Source organism: Schistocerca gregaria, chromosome 8, assembly GCF_023897955.1.
Source record: "Schistocerca gregaria isolate iqSchGreg1 chromosome 8, iqSchGreg1.2, whole genome shotgun sequence".
In the NCBI taxonomy this organism is placed as follows: Eukaryota; Metazoa; Arthropoda; class Insecta; order Orthoptera; family Acrididae; genus Schistocerca; species Schistocerca gregaria.
Window position 1 is genome coordinate 249,627,834 of NC_064927.1, and position 16,681 is coordinate 249,644,514.

Here is a 16,681-nt window from a genome sequence, read left to right on the forward strand (position 1 = left end):
TCCATAGAGAAGTAACTCTCTTGTCAGAGTTGTTAATTTTTTTTATAATACTCTTACGAATAGACATTTTAATGCCTTTTCTTATTACAGTTTTCGCTGTATGCAACAACTAAAGAACATTCCATGTTTTGTGTCTGGGATACTTGAAGAGGTACTCCTTCAAGGATTCACAACGGTCCTGAAAAGCTCGTGGCATATGCGAACGTCTTCAGGAGTAGGAAAGAGAATATTAGGAATCTTCTTAACTGAAAAATCTGATTACAGCTTCAGTGTAATGTTCGTTGTCTGTGTGTGTTTGTCACAGAGCCCTTCTATTTATTCTGATACAAGATAAATCATTCTCGAAAAAGTAAGTATGGTAATCGACGAGAGGGTAGAGAAGAAATGAAACAATATGATTTCAAAAATTTATTTGACGCATGTACTTACATACATTTATATAAGTATACATAATATGTACAGTTATATGTCATTTACATTTCAAATTGTACTTATGATACAAGCATATTGTGTTACAAGCTTGTTTGCTGTGAAGCTGAATTATTACTTACAAATGATGTCGCTAATGAACAGCACCATGGTATAAAAAAACTACATACGATAGAAAATGATATGTGCACATCCTGGAACAACACCAGTGTGAGTAAAATTGATATATGAATGTACTCTGTGTATGGGTATATAAATGTATTTGGATTGCACGTGAAAGCGATAAGAGCACAGTATATACAAAAATTAGGACTAGCGCTTCGAACTTCCTGCTAAGAAAAGAACCACTTACTAAACATAAAGTATCTTCCATCGACCAAATACACCTCGAATGAAATGCAGCGATACTATTAGCTGGCTTTAAGCTGACAGCGAGCTCTATACTATGCGGCAGTTCTCGGAAAATGCTGCAGAGAAATATTTTCTGCAGCTGAGAAAAATATAATACTGTCTAGGACATTATTCTTGATGTCTGATGACGCAAAACGTAGTCCAGAAAATAATGAAGTGAATATAAATATATACATGTAATACAATGATATGATTTAGACTGTATGTTGAATCTTTAGGTTCGTTCTCTGCTCAAAAGGAAGACCCACAAATCGTTTGCAACGGAAGATATGCGGGAATTGTGAGGTGAATAGTGCTGAATAGGGGAAATTTCTGTGAAGAAGAGTTTGTGGGAATAATGAAGAAGATTTCAAGACAAAAAGCATTGCAGACTGGTAATCAACATTCCTATAGAAAAAAAATTCTCGTTTGCTACCTCCCGAGGCTATAGGAAGAGAGAATCTGAAACTGAGATTTTTACATAATCTCTTGTGCACCCATCTTGTACCTCACAGTAAAGGTTTCTCTCAGCAAAATAAAGCACGCTCTGTGAAAAATGAAGATGTTCTTCATCGTGAAATGAAACCAAGTTCCCAACATCCGAACATCTTTCCCACGACGTTAGAAATGTGGAGAATTGTGGGGTAATAATAATGCTGAGAATCCGCTTTTAGTTTGTGTGGCAGAAGCTCACATAATTTACAGCCTCTGATTATACACAGTATGTGGGGCAAGAAAATAGTACAAAGTGCTCAAGAAATGAGAAAGACGCTTCGAAACAAGGGAAGGATATACATTCGAACTCACTGAGAGGTTGGAGGTAACACATCCAAACAAGGGAGAACGCCACTTCAACATTACAGTCATAGTTATTTACACATTTTTCTTTCCTGCATTGAATAGCATGTCAAAGGTTTCACGCATGTGAGCACTGGTAAACAAGTTACAGCGGAACGCATCATACTTTGTGTTGCTTCGCTGCTTCCCTCTCTGTACGGTACTTTTTAAAGTTAAGTATACGTTATTTCCAGAACCCGAAAAGTACGGAAATCGGAGCGACATTTCGCTTTCTAAATGTTCTGGGAGTAACGATAACGGAAATTACTTTTTTTTCGGGCAGATACCACAGTCGTGCAAAATTTCTGAAACATTTCCATTATTGTCCAATTTCTGCTATTATACCATTTTCAAGCGGTCTTTGTGTTGACACGATCGAAAATAATGACTCAATGTGCACTCTGTTATTGATGTCGTTACTGATGATCGTTGCTACGACAAGTTAATTTATTACAGTTGGCTTGCAGTGTGCAGTGCTCTATTTCTGCCACTACTTTTAAACGTTTTGTGCACCACTTGTTCGCACGACTACATGTCCAAAGTTTCATGCTTGTCAGCTATATGCTGATAGCTGGTCTGTTTGGTGGCTTTACCTCACGCACGTCAACTAACGCTTGAAAATGGCATAATAGTGGAAAATAAACAATAATTATAGCCGAAAGCGGAAACATTGCTGTTTTAGATATAGCAGAAATATTTCATGGCGCGAGGTTCGTGGCTTAGTTGATACGAAGGAACTTTCTTTTATCTGGGGCAAAATTCGCGAATTATTTCCAGTGTCAGAAAGAGGAGTAGTGAGCCACTTGTGCACCTGGAATCTAGCCTTACGAACAACTTGTATACTGAGATGTGCTCCGTCGATGCCACGAAAAGAGGCCGGCCAGGCGAGAGTTACCTCAAGATTTTAGACGACTGAAGGTGGGCAGGAAGGAGGTTGGGGGTGTCAGTAGACTTGATTTAGACACGAGTAAGTCTCCTGGTCAAAAATCCACCGGGAATTGGGAGATAGGAATGGAACAAGGGAGAATCTGCTCTGAACATGACGTGCACGGCTGTGGAAGACACGTGACCAGAGAGGGTGAGCGAGGCTGGTGGTAGTCCGGCGGCGACCTTAGGGGTGCGCCTGTGGCCTGTCCTTGTGGACCGTGGCGTGGAAGCCGGTCTCCCAGTCGGCGACGTAGTCCACGGTGCGGACCGAGCCGTCGGGCTCGACCAGCGAGTACTGGCCCTTCACGACGTCTCCGTCGCGCTGCTCCCACTGGTGCTTGATGTCTCCGGTGTGGGCGTCGTGCACGCTGTACTCGAACGCGTAGCGGGGGTGGTCGTCCTGTGGGCAGAGTGCAAGTGGGAGGGTGAATCAAATGGTTCAAATGGCTCTGAGCACAATGGGACTTAACTTCTGAGGTCATCCTACCTAGAACTTAGAACTACTTAAACCTAACTAACCTAAGGACATCACACACACCCATGCCCGAGGCGGGATTCGAACCTGCGACTGTAACAGTCACGCGGTTCCAGACTGTAACGCCTAGAACCTCTAGGCCACACAGGCCGGCGAGGGCGAGTCAAACTGCTATGTATGCACAGTTGCTGCTGGGGAAGACAGGGTATAAAAACGATGTTTTGGAATACTGCAAGGAAAATAATGTGTGGATAGGTACTATTGTACTCTCCTCTTTCCTTTTCGCGTTTGTCAGTAATAAGAATTCCCTCTCTGCCTGCTAATCGTCATGATCTTCAGTCCAAAGACGGGTTTGATGCAGCTCTCCACCCTAGCCTATCCTCTGCAACCCATTCATCTCTGTAGAACTATTGCAGCCTATATCCAGTTGACCTGCTTACTGTATCGGTCTCCCCCTGCAATTGTTATCCCCCGTCACTGGTCTCCCCCCAGATAGCTGGATGGTCAGCGTGACGGATTGTCGTCGTACGGGTCCGGGTTCGATTCCCGGCTGGACCAGGGATTTTCTCCGTTCAGGGACTGGGTGTTGTGTTGTCTTCATCATCATTTCATTTCCATCTGGCGCGCCGGTCGCCCAGTGTGGCGTCGAATGTAATAAGACCTGCAGCAAGGCGGCCGGACCTGCCCCGTAAGGGGCCTCCCGGCCAATGACGCCAAACGCTCATTTCCATTTTCCCTCACACTTCTCTCCATTATCAAATTGATCATTCCTTGATGTCTCAGAATGTGTCTTATCAGTCGGTCCCTTCTTTTTTTTTGTCCAAGTGTGCCATAATATTTTTCTCCCGAGTTTAATATAATACCTCGTCGTTAGCTATAGCATAGACCCACATGTCTAATATAATACCTCGTCGTTAGTGATAGCATAGACCCTGTCCTCTTGCCTGAAATTGTCATACACATTTCATTTCAGTAGAAGGTTTCACTGCAGACAAAGAACCTCAGGAGAGACTTCCTGCCACTTAACTTTATATTAGTTGTTAACAGTTTTCTCTTTTTCAGAAACATTGTTCTTATTACTTGCCAGTTTTATATCCATTCTAAACCGCCTGACGGCAGTTATTCTGCCGCACATTTCCTCATCCATTTCCTGAGTATCGCCTGATGTAATTTCGACCACATTCCATTACCCTAGTGTTATTTTTATTTGTTTTCGTCCTATAACCTCTTTACAAGAGACTATTCTCTCAGTAGCAAAAATAATGTAAGAGAAAAATAGCAAAACATGGAACGACATTATTTCAAAAAGAATAAAGTATATACACAATTGAAAAGTATTAAAACGATTGCAAAATTATGACGACGTATTTTGAGTGGTGATTGAAGTGAGTTGTTATAAAATGATATCGATGAATCAGATAACTAGTGGAGTAAATGCTGCAATATAAGAAAGGAAGCGCCTTGGCGATGGATAATTTGGAAGAGAAGTGGCTGTAGGGTATGGACATTCAGCCGACCAGATGGGTATGGGTGTCATATTAGGTGGAGCGTTTGAGATCCATGACTATTCTGGGAAGGAAGTGGCTCAGAAATATATGTATAGGGGTACATTAGAAATGACAGCAAGAAAAGATGTGAATCAACGGAGACAGGAAGAGGTTGAGTAACGTGACAGGACAGATAAGGTAGACAAGGAAAAGGAAGCGATTGGACGAAAAGGGAAGACAGCGTAACTCGTCGAACATGACAACATTGCAGAAGTAGCGCACACAAAGATTCATGGCGAGTTCTAACAGTGTTGAGTTTTGGCTACTCGTGCCGTTTTAGATCACGAGTGCTTACTCTAGATTACGTCTCTCACCGTATGAAAATATATTTCGAAACTTACTGAGGGCATAGAGACAAGCGAATATCTTGGTATATTCATGAAATTATTTTCTGCTCACTTGAGGTGCTCATCCGAAGCTACAAACAAGTTCTCAACTGTTCGAGGAATTTAATTTTTAAACAGTTATTATGTCGCTCAGATTTATATATGTGATCTCTTAGGCTACCTGAATACGTTCTGCGATGGCAACAACGTAAATCCTGAAAGTGCTGTAGCAGTACGATGTCCAGACGACAGGGGAGCGAGTTAATCTGGTAGCTAGTGGGCTGTTAGGTGAGACGGACAGAGCTATGAATCACGGGTGATATTCCCTCACGACTTGTGGACCGTGCCTGTGCCGCGCAACTGCTGTGTTATTTACAGTTTTTAAATGGAACTCTTAATTACTGCAGCAGAGCCCGTGGCGTCGCGCGCCCTTTGAAATAGCGGCCGTCCGGCTCTTCTGGATGTTTATTACGCGCGTTCAAAGAGCGGCGGCCTCCTCTTCCAAACAAATGTGTGCTGCTGGAGCGGCGCTCTGACTTTTTCTACGTTTAGTGAGCCATATTTTTGCTTTACAACTGGCCGCGTCGGATTATGAGAATTATGCCCGGTGTAAATTGAAAAGAACACGCGCCGTCCATTTCTGTATGATCAGGCGAACAAAGTTGCGCAGCGCTGTTTCTTTGAAGGCCGGAAGAATAAGACAACAAAGATATGGTTGGACATGGAAACCTGAACTACGACGTTGTTTTTCAGAACGATTCGATAAAGCAAGCTGCCCAAGATTGGATTATTTTCTAAGGAACTAACTTGCTGCTTCAATATGACAGATTTCGTGCTCTCTTGCGCCAGCTGCGTATTGATTAAATTGTGCAGTTACTTAAAATCCCGTACAGAAACCGAAGCTTTAGTCTTCGTTTCTTGTAGCGTAGAGGGCTGACTCGATTTCATCAGTGGCGCTTCATCCCATACACTTTACTGTCTTTCGGAAAACTCATTAGCCATTTGCTACACGTTTTGCTGAAGTAATAGCAAGTTGTTGCTTTCGGCTTCAGTCGACAGTTCTTTTTCTTGCTCTGACGATCGTGTAATACTGCTGCGACCTTAGAAAGGTTACACATGCAAATACCTTGATATTTCATTTTTCTGGTACTTTATGACCCTCATCCATAGCGAAAGTCGCTCACGCAGGCCTATGAAGTGACGTTCGACTCGGAGGTGAACCGATTAGAACCATGGTGGGAGAAAATTTTCACTGCTGGTATTTGGCTGGGAAGGGGAGAGGAGATGGTGGCGTTAAGTTCCTGATCACCACTATTTGCGCCGAAGTCTTGGATTAAATTCCATACTGCCTCGCAGAGCCTCAGGAAGCGAGCTCACGTGACATCTTTGACGATGAGGACGTTAAGTTCGGCGGCCAACTTTGTGCTACTGGAGAGGATTAGGTTATGTGCTGGCACTGGGTTTCACACTCTACTGTCCCTTCATCCACAACAATACGAACGCAACACTACACTGTACAGTCACCCACACGACACAGATATACATTTAACACCTCGTAAAATGTTGGAGGAAGGTAATGGCAAACCACCTCCGCTTGGACTTCGTATAGAACGGCGATACAGGATTCCTACATCTACTCGTCTACGTTCAGTCTCGGAATGTGGGACTACTCTGAATTGATAATTGTAGAGCGTTGTCCCTATCGGGATTTGTCCTGAGGTCACTGTATTTATCAGACAAGCAGTTAGAACAGGATCGTGTTGGAATGATGGATACGATTTTTTTCTCAGTGTCTTAGGATTAACTCAACTCCGTGTTTCTAGGGACTCTAAATGATTCTCGTCCCCTTCGAGAGCGATATTTTTCAAGAAAGATAATGCGCCTTGCAATTTAGCGCTCTCCCAATGTTTTATTTAAAATGATCAAGTTTCCTAAGTATTTTTCTGCAAACAAGGCACTTCTCTCGCCCTTCTCCTCCAACCTTAACCCAGACTTACGTCTGTGGAATGGCCTGAATAATTTTAACTGTATGACTCCTCTATCTCGCCGCTTTTAGCAGCTATGAGCAGCACTGCAAGCAGACACCCATGCAGCTACGTAGCGACCTGTCAACACCAGAATTCGATCTCATCTGTTTGATATCAGTGTTCTACAGTGTGAATTCTCTGGATACCGGCATCAGCATCATCGTCGCCATAAAAAATGGTTTAAATGGCTTTAAGCACTACGGGACTTAACATCTCAGGTCATCAGTCCTCTAGACTTAGAACTACTTAAACCTAACTAACCTAAGGACATCATACACATCCATGCCCGAGGCAGGTTTCGAACCTACGACCACAGCAGCAGCGCAGTTCCGGACTGAAGCGCCTAGGACCACTCGGCCACAGCGGTCGGCATCGTCGCCATCATCCACTTCTAAGAGGCCGAGAAGTTCTCTCACTGCCATAAAAAGTTATCACCATCATTGTAGATCTGGAAGCACTTCCTTCCATCTTCTAAGACGTGCATCTGGCTTAGGTTGTTTTACACATCTCCCTGCTAACGGGCCCAGCCGGTCGAGAGTTTTCTGTGGATTTGACTCCGATAGGTTCTCAGCCACAGGCATACTTGAGCTCTTATTGTGGCTATTGTGGTAGGCAGAGGTAGTTTGTGATGTCCAGGGGAAGATAACCATGTCCATTCCAGAGATAGTGCCCCAGACTCTTCGTACTCCTAAATGAGCCGGACATACTAGGCTGACATAAGGGTTTGGGACTCTCCATGATGGCGGGTGTTTTCCTGCACTTCTTCGAAATAAACTTTTGAAAATTTCTGGCACGGTGCAGTACCTCCCAGAGAAATATTGTTAGTGGGAATAGCAAATGCGTTTTCATTCTGAGGTTGACTGGCTCAATAGCCTGGATGTTAAAGCAATTTCGTGAAAGTCTTTTGGGGTTCATGGAAGTGGGGGTGGATGGCGGCCCTCAGGGGTGCCAGAAGTGAGCCGTGGGCCCTGTGGCGCAGAGGTGATGTTTCAGGATTGCTGAGTTTATCAGGTCACTGATGCTCAGTGATTACTAAAGATGTTCTGCCGGCGCGATTAGTATTGAAAGATTTCGCACGAGTATCTCTGTGTGCGGACCTGGAATCCGCTTCAGCCGTCCGCTGATTTCGTAGGCAAGCGTAGGAAGACGTAGGAAGAGGCTACGTAGTAAAGAGTGGGGCAGTTATTTAGCTGGATGTGTTTCATGAATGACGCGGATTTGGCAAGGTCTGATAGAAGATAATACGAGTACATTCCTTTTGTTCCCATGAAAACTAGAGTGTGGTTTTTTTGAGTGAGTCTTTTTTCCCTTTTGACTTTAGATTGTTATCATATTTGTTTACGGATGATATTGTCGGTGGAAACGAGTTGGAGGTGGTGTAATGGGTGTTTACAGTGCTCGTTTTTCTTTTTTGTGGTCAGAACTTAGAGGTTTTTGAAAGTAGTCACAGGGCATTTATTAGTGATGCTGATTGTCAGTTAAAACCCTGCCCCGCGCACCGAAATGAGGCTGACGACCATTCTTTTAGACTGCATTTGGTAGCGTAGCAGTGTAGAGGAGTAATCCAAATACAGTTATAAGTGTTTCCGAGTAAACGTGTGGGGCAATACGTCGCGTTATTTGTCCGGCGCGCCACACATGCTTCCAGATTGGCAGCGACAGCCACTGAGACTTCGTGCGACGACACGGAAGCTTCGACGACGACACGGAAGGAACGTTTCAAACGAAAGTGACAGAGGACGGGCTATGATGACAATTTTGGATTGTTCGAGAAGTAGGAGAGTGGGGACGGTGGATAAAAAGCGAGAGTATTGTATGGTGGTTGGGAATCGGATGTCGAACATCGCAAGGAGCAAGCAGATGTGGTAAGTACGTCTGAAAAGAAAATTCCCGAAACTTGTACGGATGTAACGGATCAGCACACCAAACAAAAACTGCTCGCGCTCATGAGATAATTGTCAGAGTCCACATGTCTCACCAGGTACGGCATATCCGAATGAAGTTACCAGATTGCTGTGATGTTGACTGCTATGTTTGTCCCGCTCTTGTAAACAGTACCAGACATTTTATATTAAGTTGGAGCTATTTAGCTCGCCACTCGAGATGAACCAGTGTGTCTGCGTTCGCAAAGCGAGGAACGTATGTGTGCAAACCCTGTGGACACAGCTATTGTCATCTGGGACACGGGAGTGAAAAGGACCAACACTTGGCCATCGAGAATTTTGAAATAACTTGAATAAGTGGGATCTATTCATGGTACGAAAAACCTCCCAACAACATGACAGAATCACCTCTGGCTTGAACAGCACGCTCCACACACACTGAGTGGTAAAAATTCAGTGGGACGCCGGTGCACTCCACTCCTTGAATCGTTTCCAAAGGAACAAAATTGCGATACGTTAGACAGCACTGCATGCCTACAGGCAGCTACTGTCGAATTTCTATGTCATTTGGATCATTGAAGACATGTAGCTACATGTGCCAATGTGAGAAATGTTCTTTTGCGAGCTACTGAACTCTGAATGTCAGTCGTATCAAATTACGAAATTGAGATGGATCTGCGTTGACTGACAGCACAAATTCCTGCCTACTTTGAAAATATTTGCCAGTGACAAGGTATGAGATTGGTCTGTGGTCCCTGTCGCTTTTCTTTTCACGACAACTGTACTTCGGCCATGTTACATGATTGCGAGCAGTATAGATTTCCTCGTAGACCCGATGGACAATCTGCATTGGTACACCCACAAATCGGGCCGACGTCATTCACGATATGGCCACGGGCACATGTACATTCGCGATAGCTCCTTTCTGCCATTCGGTCACGTCACCCTGTTAACCAGTCTTAATGCAACGATCACATACTATTACCTGTCACATACACCCCATTCCATCCCCACTGGCGGAGGGTCAAGGACCCCCTGCGGCCTGTTCCACATCATTTACGTCGTTCCAAGGTGACCAGTGTGCTAAAATATTTTGTGTGGTGTAAATAGTAACAATTAATCGATACAAGAAAGGTTTTTAGTGTAAATACTCGAGGAGTAGGAATTGAAATTCATGGAGAAGAAATAAAAAGTTTGAGGTTCGCCGATGACATTGTAATTCTGTCAGAGACAGCAAAGGACATGGAAGAGCAGCTGAACGGAATGGGCAATGTCTTGAAAGGAGGATATAAGATGGACATCAAGAGAAGCAAAACGAGGATAATGGAATGTAGTCGAATTAAATCGGGTTAATACTGCGGGAACTAGATTAGGAAATGAGGCGCTTAAAGTAGTAAATGAGTTTTGCTATTTGGGGAGCAAAATAACTGATGATGGTCGAAGTAGAGAGGATATAAAATGTAGACTGGCAATGGCAAGGAAAGCGTTTCTGAAGAAGAGAAATTTGTTAACATCGAGTATTGATTTAAGTGTCAGGAAGTCGTTTCTGAAAGTATTTGTATGAAGTGTAGCCATGTATGGAAGTGAAACGTGGACAATAAATAGTTTAGACAAGAAGAGAATAGAAGCTTACGAAATGTGGTGCTACAGAAGAATGCCGAAGATTAGATGGGTAGATCACATAACTAATGAGGAGGTATCGAATAGAATTGGGGAGAAGAGGAGTTTGTGGCACAACTTGACTAGAAGGGACCGGTTGGTAGGGCATATTCTGAGGCATCAAGGGATCACCATTTTAGTATTGGAGGGCAGTGAGGAGGGTAAAAATCGTAGAGGGAGACCAAGAGGTGACTACACTAAGCAGATTCAGAAGGATGTAGGCTGCAGTAGGTAGTGGGAGATGAAGAAGCTTGCACAGGATAGAGTAGCATGGAGAGCTGCATCAAACCAGTCTCAGGACTGAAGGCCACAACAACAACGAGGATATGAGCAAATTAAGAGCTGGGCTTGCGACAGTACTCACGTATTCCTTGACGATGGGCTTGACGACGGTGGCGGCCACGGGCACCTTAGCGACGGCGGCTACTGGCGCCGTGGCGACGTAGGCGGGGGCGGCGGCGGCGGCGTAGCGCACGGCTCCCGCCTGACCGGAGTAGCCGGCGTAGCCGCTGGCCGCGTAGCCGCTGGAAGCGTAGCCCAGGCCGCCCGCGGCGGACGAGTACCTCACGCCGACTGCGGGGGCGGCGGCCACCACGGGGGCGGCGGCGACGTACTTCTGCACGGCGATGGCCGGCGCAGCCGCGCGGTACGCCGACGCGGCACTCAGGCTGGAAGCTGCGCAAACGGGCACTGTCAGACGCCGAAGTCGGCTGCGGATGGGCGCTGCCACGATAGTCGCGTTCCGGAATCAAGTTACTGGCGCATATCGGGAACCCGACTCCTCCACTAGCCTTCAGATGAAATTCGCTGACACAGGGGCACGTATGCATTTGCCGGAGCATTATATGTATATCTGTAGTTTGTTGACAATATCATGCGCGAATTCTCAGGTTTGTGCGGGTAGCAGGGGAAGCAAGGTTTTCGCACTGACTCCCAGCATATGACCCGACAAGTGGCTAGACTGAGTATGGTAGGGGGGGGCGAAGAACAGACCGCGCTTTCGTCATGCAGTGCTGGCATTATACGAGGCGTGTTTTTTTTTTAAAGTGAGAACCGTTTTGAAATTAAAAAAAGACGTACTAAGATATCAATAATTTTATTTTTACATGAAAGCCTGTACCTCAATCTACTTTTCTACCTAATTTCCGTCAATATTCAGGCACTTGTCACAACGTTGTACCAGTTTTTGAGTACCCTCCTCATAGAAGTCTGCCGCCTGACTTGTTAACCACTGCACCACCACCGTTTTGTCCGCAGCTCGTGATCGTGCGGTAGCGTTCTCGCTTCCCGCGCCCGGGTTCCCAGGTTCGATTCCCGGCGGGGTCAGGGATTTTCTCTGCCTCGTGATGACTGGGTGTTGTGTGATGTCCTTAGGTTAGTTAGGTTTAAGTAGTTCTAAGTTCTAGGGGACTGATGACCATAGATGTTAAGTCCCATAGTTCTCAGAACCATTTGAACCACTGTTTTGACTTCGTCATCGTCTTGAAGACGCTGACCGCCCAGGTGTTTCTTCAAGTGCAGGAACAGATGGTAGTCACTGGGCGCAAGATCGGGGATGTACGGAGGATGATCTAGAGTTTCCCATCGAAAAGATGTGATGAGATCTTTGGTCTGATTCGCTACATGCGGACTGGCATTGTCTTGCAGAAAAACGATGCCCTTGCTCAACTTGCCACGTCTTTTGTCCTGAATTGAACGGCGCATATAGAGCAATGTCTTACAGTAAGCTGCTGCATTGATTGTCTCATTACTGGGCTGTCAGCGTCTTCAAGACGATGACGAAGTCAAAACAGTGTAGTCGTTAACAAGTCAGGCGTCAGACTTCTATGAGGAGGGTATTCAAAAACTGGTACCACGGTATGACAAGTGCCTCAATATTGACGGAAATTATGTAGAAAAGTAGACCGAGGTACAGGCTTTAATGTAAAAATAAAATTATTGGGGAATCTTAGCACGTCTTTTTTAATTTCAAAACGGTACTTACTTAAAAAACACGCCTCGTATATGTACTTACAGGCACTACTTGACGATTAAGGTACACGCAGCCGCTGTCCTGTTCAAAGAGCGTCTAAAAGTAACTAGATGACTCATTTGCGCTGGTGCACCAGTTCCATATTGAACAGAAAAAAACAGCTGTTATTTGCAATGTAACGCTGTGTTTACGCTTAGTAAATGATGTCAAATACAGCATACAGTATACTAACAAGAATACATGATTAAATTTTGCAGGTGAGTTTGTGTTTTATATTTTGCGGATAAGGCCAACGAATGTCCTGTTTGTATTAAATGTTCTGGGTGCACTTGTAGCGTTATTTATCCTTGAAAATACGAGCTTTCGACAGTATTCATCATTGTCACCGTAAAAGAAGCAACTGACCGACGAAGAAGTAAAGGAATTACTCAGATGTTACTAGAGCAGTAGTGCTCACTGCGAGCAAAGGGTTCTTTGTTGCTTGCACTGAAACCTCACTCGCAACCTCTTAGTTTCGATCACAATGTATAACACAGGAGTAGCAACGAGACTGACCAATATGGAAAGTGTCGATGTTGTCGGTCCCTTGTAACCCAGCACGCCCAGGCTGTCCGTGGCAGCGGCATCAACAGCAAAGAAATTCGGAACTCAATTCCTTCGTACTTCTCGCTGTAACCTCGTACTTCTTGCTGTATCCTGTGCTACTGAGTTCGCCTTACAGAATCGCAGCAGCCTCACCACCTTTCTCCTCACTTTCACTGCTTGATGCGTCAATTACTTTGAGTATTAAAGTAATAAGCCGAAAGAAACAAAGCACATAAAGAAAACGAATTAAGAGGTATTTGAGCGGTCGGAATTGTAGGTCATAGGCCGACATGGCAACGATGAAAAAACAGAAGGCGCTTCTGAGCTTGTTTTCTAGTTAGTTGTTTCTAAGGAAGCTCTTTCGTAAACACCTAGTTTCTAATCAGTTTGTTATTCTGATTTGCGCATTGATACAAAGTACACTTCCACAAGCACTACTGAGCCAGAAAACCAAACCTTAATACAAAATTTTCAACCACACTCTAATTTCCTTAGACTCGTAGGACTGGAAGTCATCAATGACTGTGAAAATAAGACCGAGAGTGAAGAATCTTAATAGAGATGCGGGATTCAGTAGTGTATAGGCGTGCGTACCTAGTGACTGCACCTACCCCTAAAAGCAGAGCAAGGTTGTTTGAGCAAGTAATGGCCCATTGAAGAGCCAGCGGTTGTCAGCCAAATACCAGCGAAACTAGTGGAGGGTCATTGGAAGTCCCAGTTGGGAATACTTGGGAGAGGATGTCCATTCCCATCCTTTGCCTTCAGCGAAGGACAAGCTCCAGAAAATTTTGGTGAGATCTGAAAGGTGGGGAACTATTTTCGATTTAATACTGTGACAGTACGTTCCAGATAAGAATATGAATGCTTATTACATGCATACGTGTGTACAGTAATGTCGATAACCTACTTGATATGTGCAGTGTACCTGTGACGACACAGGATTATGTCCTGTATTATACATCGTGATAGGAACAAAGATGCTGTATAAGGTTACATCATTGACCAAATGTAATCGTTGATCGCAGTGGGCACTACTACCCCTGTTACACATGAGAAATTCCTTTATTTCTTCAACAGCCAGTAGGTTTCCTGACGATGACATTGGCGGGTACTGTCAAAGCTCGGATTTTCATCGATTAATTTACGCTAAAAGTGCACCGAGTATGTCTAATACAAAAAGCTATCACAGAAAGCTTGAATGTCCTGTTTCCATCTATTGTGTACCATTCAGGAGGCACACAAGAAATACTGTGAGAGACTGCCTACACACAGGCACAACCATTCACCTGCTGCTCCTTAGGCCCATGCAGCAGCCTCCAAATGCCACTCACAAAACAGGATCTCTTCTCCACCAGTTCCTTCACTATGTCCTGTACATCCATCAGCAGTGTTGACAATCAGTAGGGAACACTGTTATCTAGACTATTTCGCTTCTGTCTTGTACTGTCAGACATGCAAATCCTTCCTGGCTTAAAACACGATGTGCTGCAGACCGTTATACAGTTAAGAAGCAGACTGCACTCTTTAGTGCGTGCAGTCAACTCAGTACAATACTCTCAAGACTACCTTTCGACCTATCAGTCACTGTTTACGGAGAACTTGGACCAACCCAGAGTGTCGACGATATTAAATTAATTTATAGAGTCAAGATCAAAGACTGTGAAGACTGTGTTAGGTTGGGACATCAAGTGCCACAAATCAAACTTCATTTAGAACAAATTTTTAATAAATATTATTTGTTGTTTATTGTTGTGTTGCCACTGTCGCTTGTTGTAGTGCTGCCCTATCTAACAACTGTTTATTTCCAAATCTGCAAATCAGCTACCATTAAGGAACTACAGAAGAGAAACAGATTTCTCTACCGCGTGTGTTTGGGTTGTATTAATACTAGAATTCAGTTACTACATTCGCAATCAGTATCATTACGTCATATATACGTATCTGGCCAAAAGCACATTACTTGAACCTAACAATGAAAAAGTTGCAATGTGCGACGTCTGTAGCGGCGAAAGTGCTCGGTGTCTTCATACCTGCAGAGTATGAGGCCAGCCTGGAAGCGGCGTAACCACCAGCGGCGTATCCACCAGCTGCGTAGGCGGGGGCAGCGACGGTGGCGACTGCGGGGGCGACGGCGACGGCGGGGGCGGCAGCGACGGCGACTGCGGGGGCGGAGTACCTGGCGGCGGCGCCCAGGCGTGCTGCGGAGTAGGAGCTGCCACTGGAGTAGCCCGAGTATCCGGAGTAGCCACCGGCCGAGTAGGCGGCCACTGCCGGGGCCACCGCCTTCACAGCGACTGCGGGGGCCACGGCCTTGTAGGCGATGGCGGGGGCGGCGGTGGCGACGACTGCCGGGGCGGATATCACTGCGGCGGACTTGATTCCTGCAGCAGGCGAGGGATCCCCTCAGTGCCAGAACCACCTCTCGCTCTTATCTGAGACTCACAGGGTAAGTACCCCAGTTCGGATGGCTAAACATGATAAAAAACGTGTGTCTTCCACCACCTATCCAGGCCTTATGTCTCTACAATTGGTAGTTATGAAGTTTCATCACCTCTAAATACCCAACTCTGTACTTCGTTATGTATTCACATTTCAATGCGAAACATTTTTCCCAATGGCGGATGACTTTGTTAAGACCTTGGCTGCAGAAGTCTCAGCGTAATCAACAACACAAAAGCGATGTTACATGGTGTGAAATCTCACCATGATTATAATATATAATGACGGAAGTAATACGTCTAATTCCATTTGTCTTATTTGTCCACTTGTTTCAAATCACCTTCAAAACATCCAAGGTTGCGTTCGGTAACCAACTGCACCCCACTGGCGAGAGAATTACCGACGTTAACGTCTGAACAATGGTTTTTATGTCATCCTTGATTCGCCAATTCTCACCTAGTCTGTTACTTTGAAATATTTTATTTTATACATTTTATTAATGTGTTTTAATTTACGGTTTATTTTCGTGCTAATCTTCCCACTATACTCCCTTGTGAAATGTTCCCTCCTTGTAGCTTTACCAACGACAGTCATAAAGTTTTAACTGTCACCTCAAAAACTGAAGCTATGACGATGAAGCTTGTTGACGGTATTCAGTCTTCCCCACATATTCACTATGTAATGCAACATATATCTCCCAACTATGGATGACCTGACAGAAACATTTTAACTGTTCAGAAAATGTTATTCCTCGAAAATCATCTCATCATAATTCGGACGTTTCTGTCACTCAATGGATTCTTCATACGAGGAAAGGCGAAAAATTCACTCAGTGGCTTGTTAGGAGAATGTTGTGTGGGTGGAGGGGTTAGTGTGAGCTGGGTACAAAATTTGCTAGCCCAAAGAAGCAAGTGTGGCAGGAACGTTGTCATGGAGCGGACCCACCTCCTTTGACAGCTTCCCACCATCCCACAATGATATTTCTTGATAGTACTCATAACGTCGTCAGGAGATTTCAGTAATATGCTGCTCTGACAGTTTGCCGTCTATGAGTATAATCTGTTAGCTCCAAACCATGCTAGTCCCAAAACAGGTTGAGAATCACCTTGCCTGATGATTGCTCTTTGCCTTTTCTCGATGCTGGTGTGTTTCCACAGTTTGATTTGCTCCTTTCTCTCGGGATCA

At 44.8% G+C, this 16,681-nt stretch overlaps 1 protein-coding gene across 1 annotated transcript in view; it reads right to left on the reverse strand.

Moving 5' to 3' along the window:
* Window positions 1–395: 395 nt before the first annotated feature.
* Window positions 396–16,681, reverse strand: part of LOC126284671 (fibroin heavy chain-like) — an 87,467-nt gene continuing 71,181 nt past the window's right edge. Inside the window, exons 4-6 of the mRNA XM_049983778.1 lie at window positions 15,088–15,438; window positions 10,865–11,175; window positions 396–2,983 (exon numbers count right to left, since the gene is read on the reverse strand). Coding sequence (XP_049839735.1) covers window positions 2,768–2,983; window positions 10,865–11,175; window positions 15,088–15,438 — 878 coding nt within the window. The 3' untranslated portion in view covers window positions 396–2,767. The remainder of the gene's footprint in view (window positions 2,984–10,864; window positions 11,176–15,087; window positions 15,439–16,681) is intronic.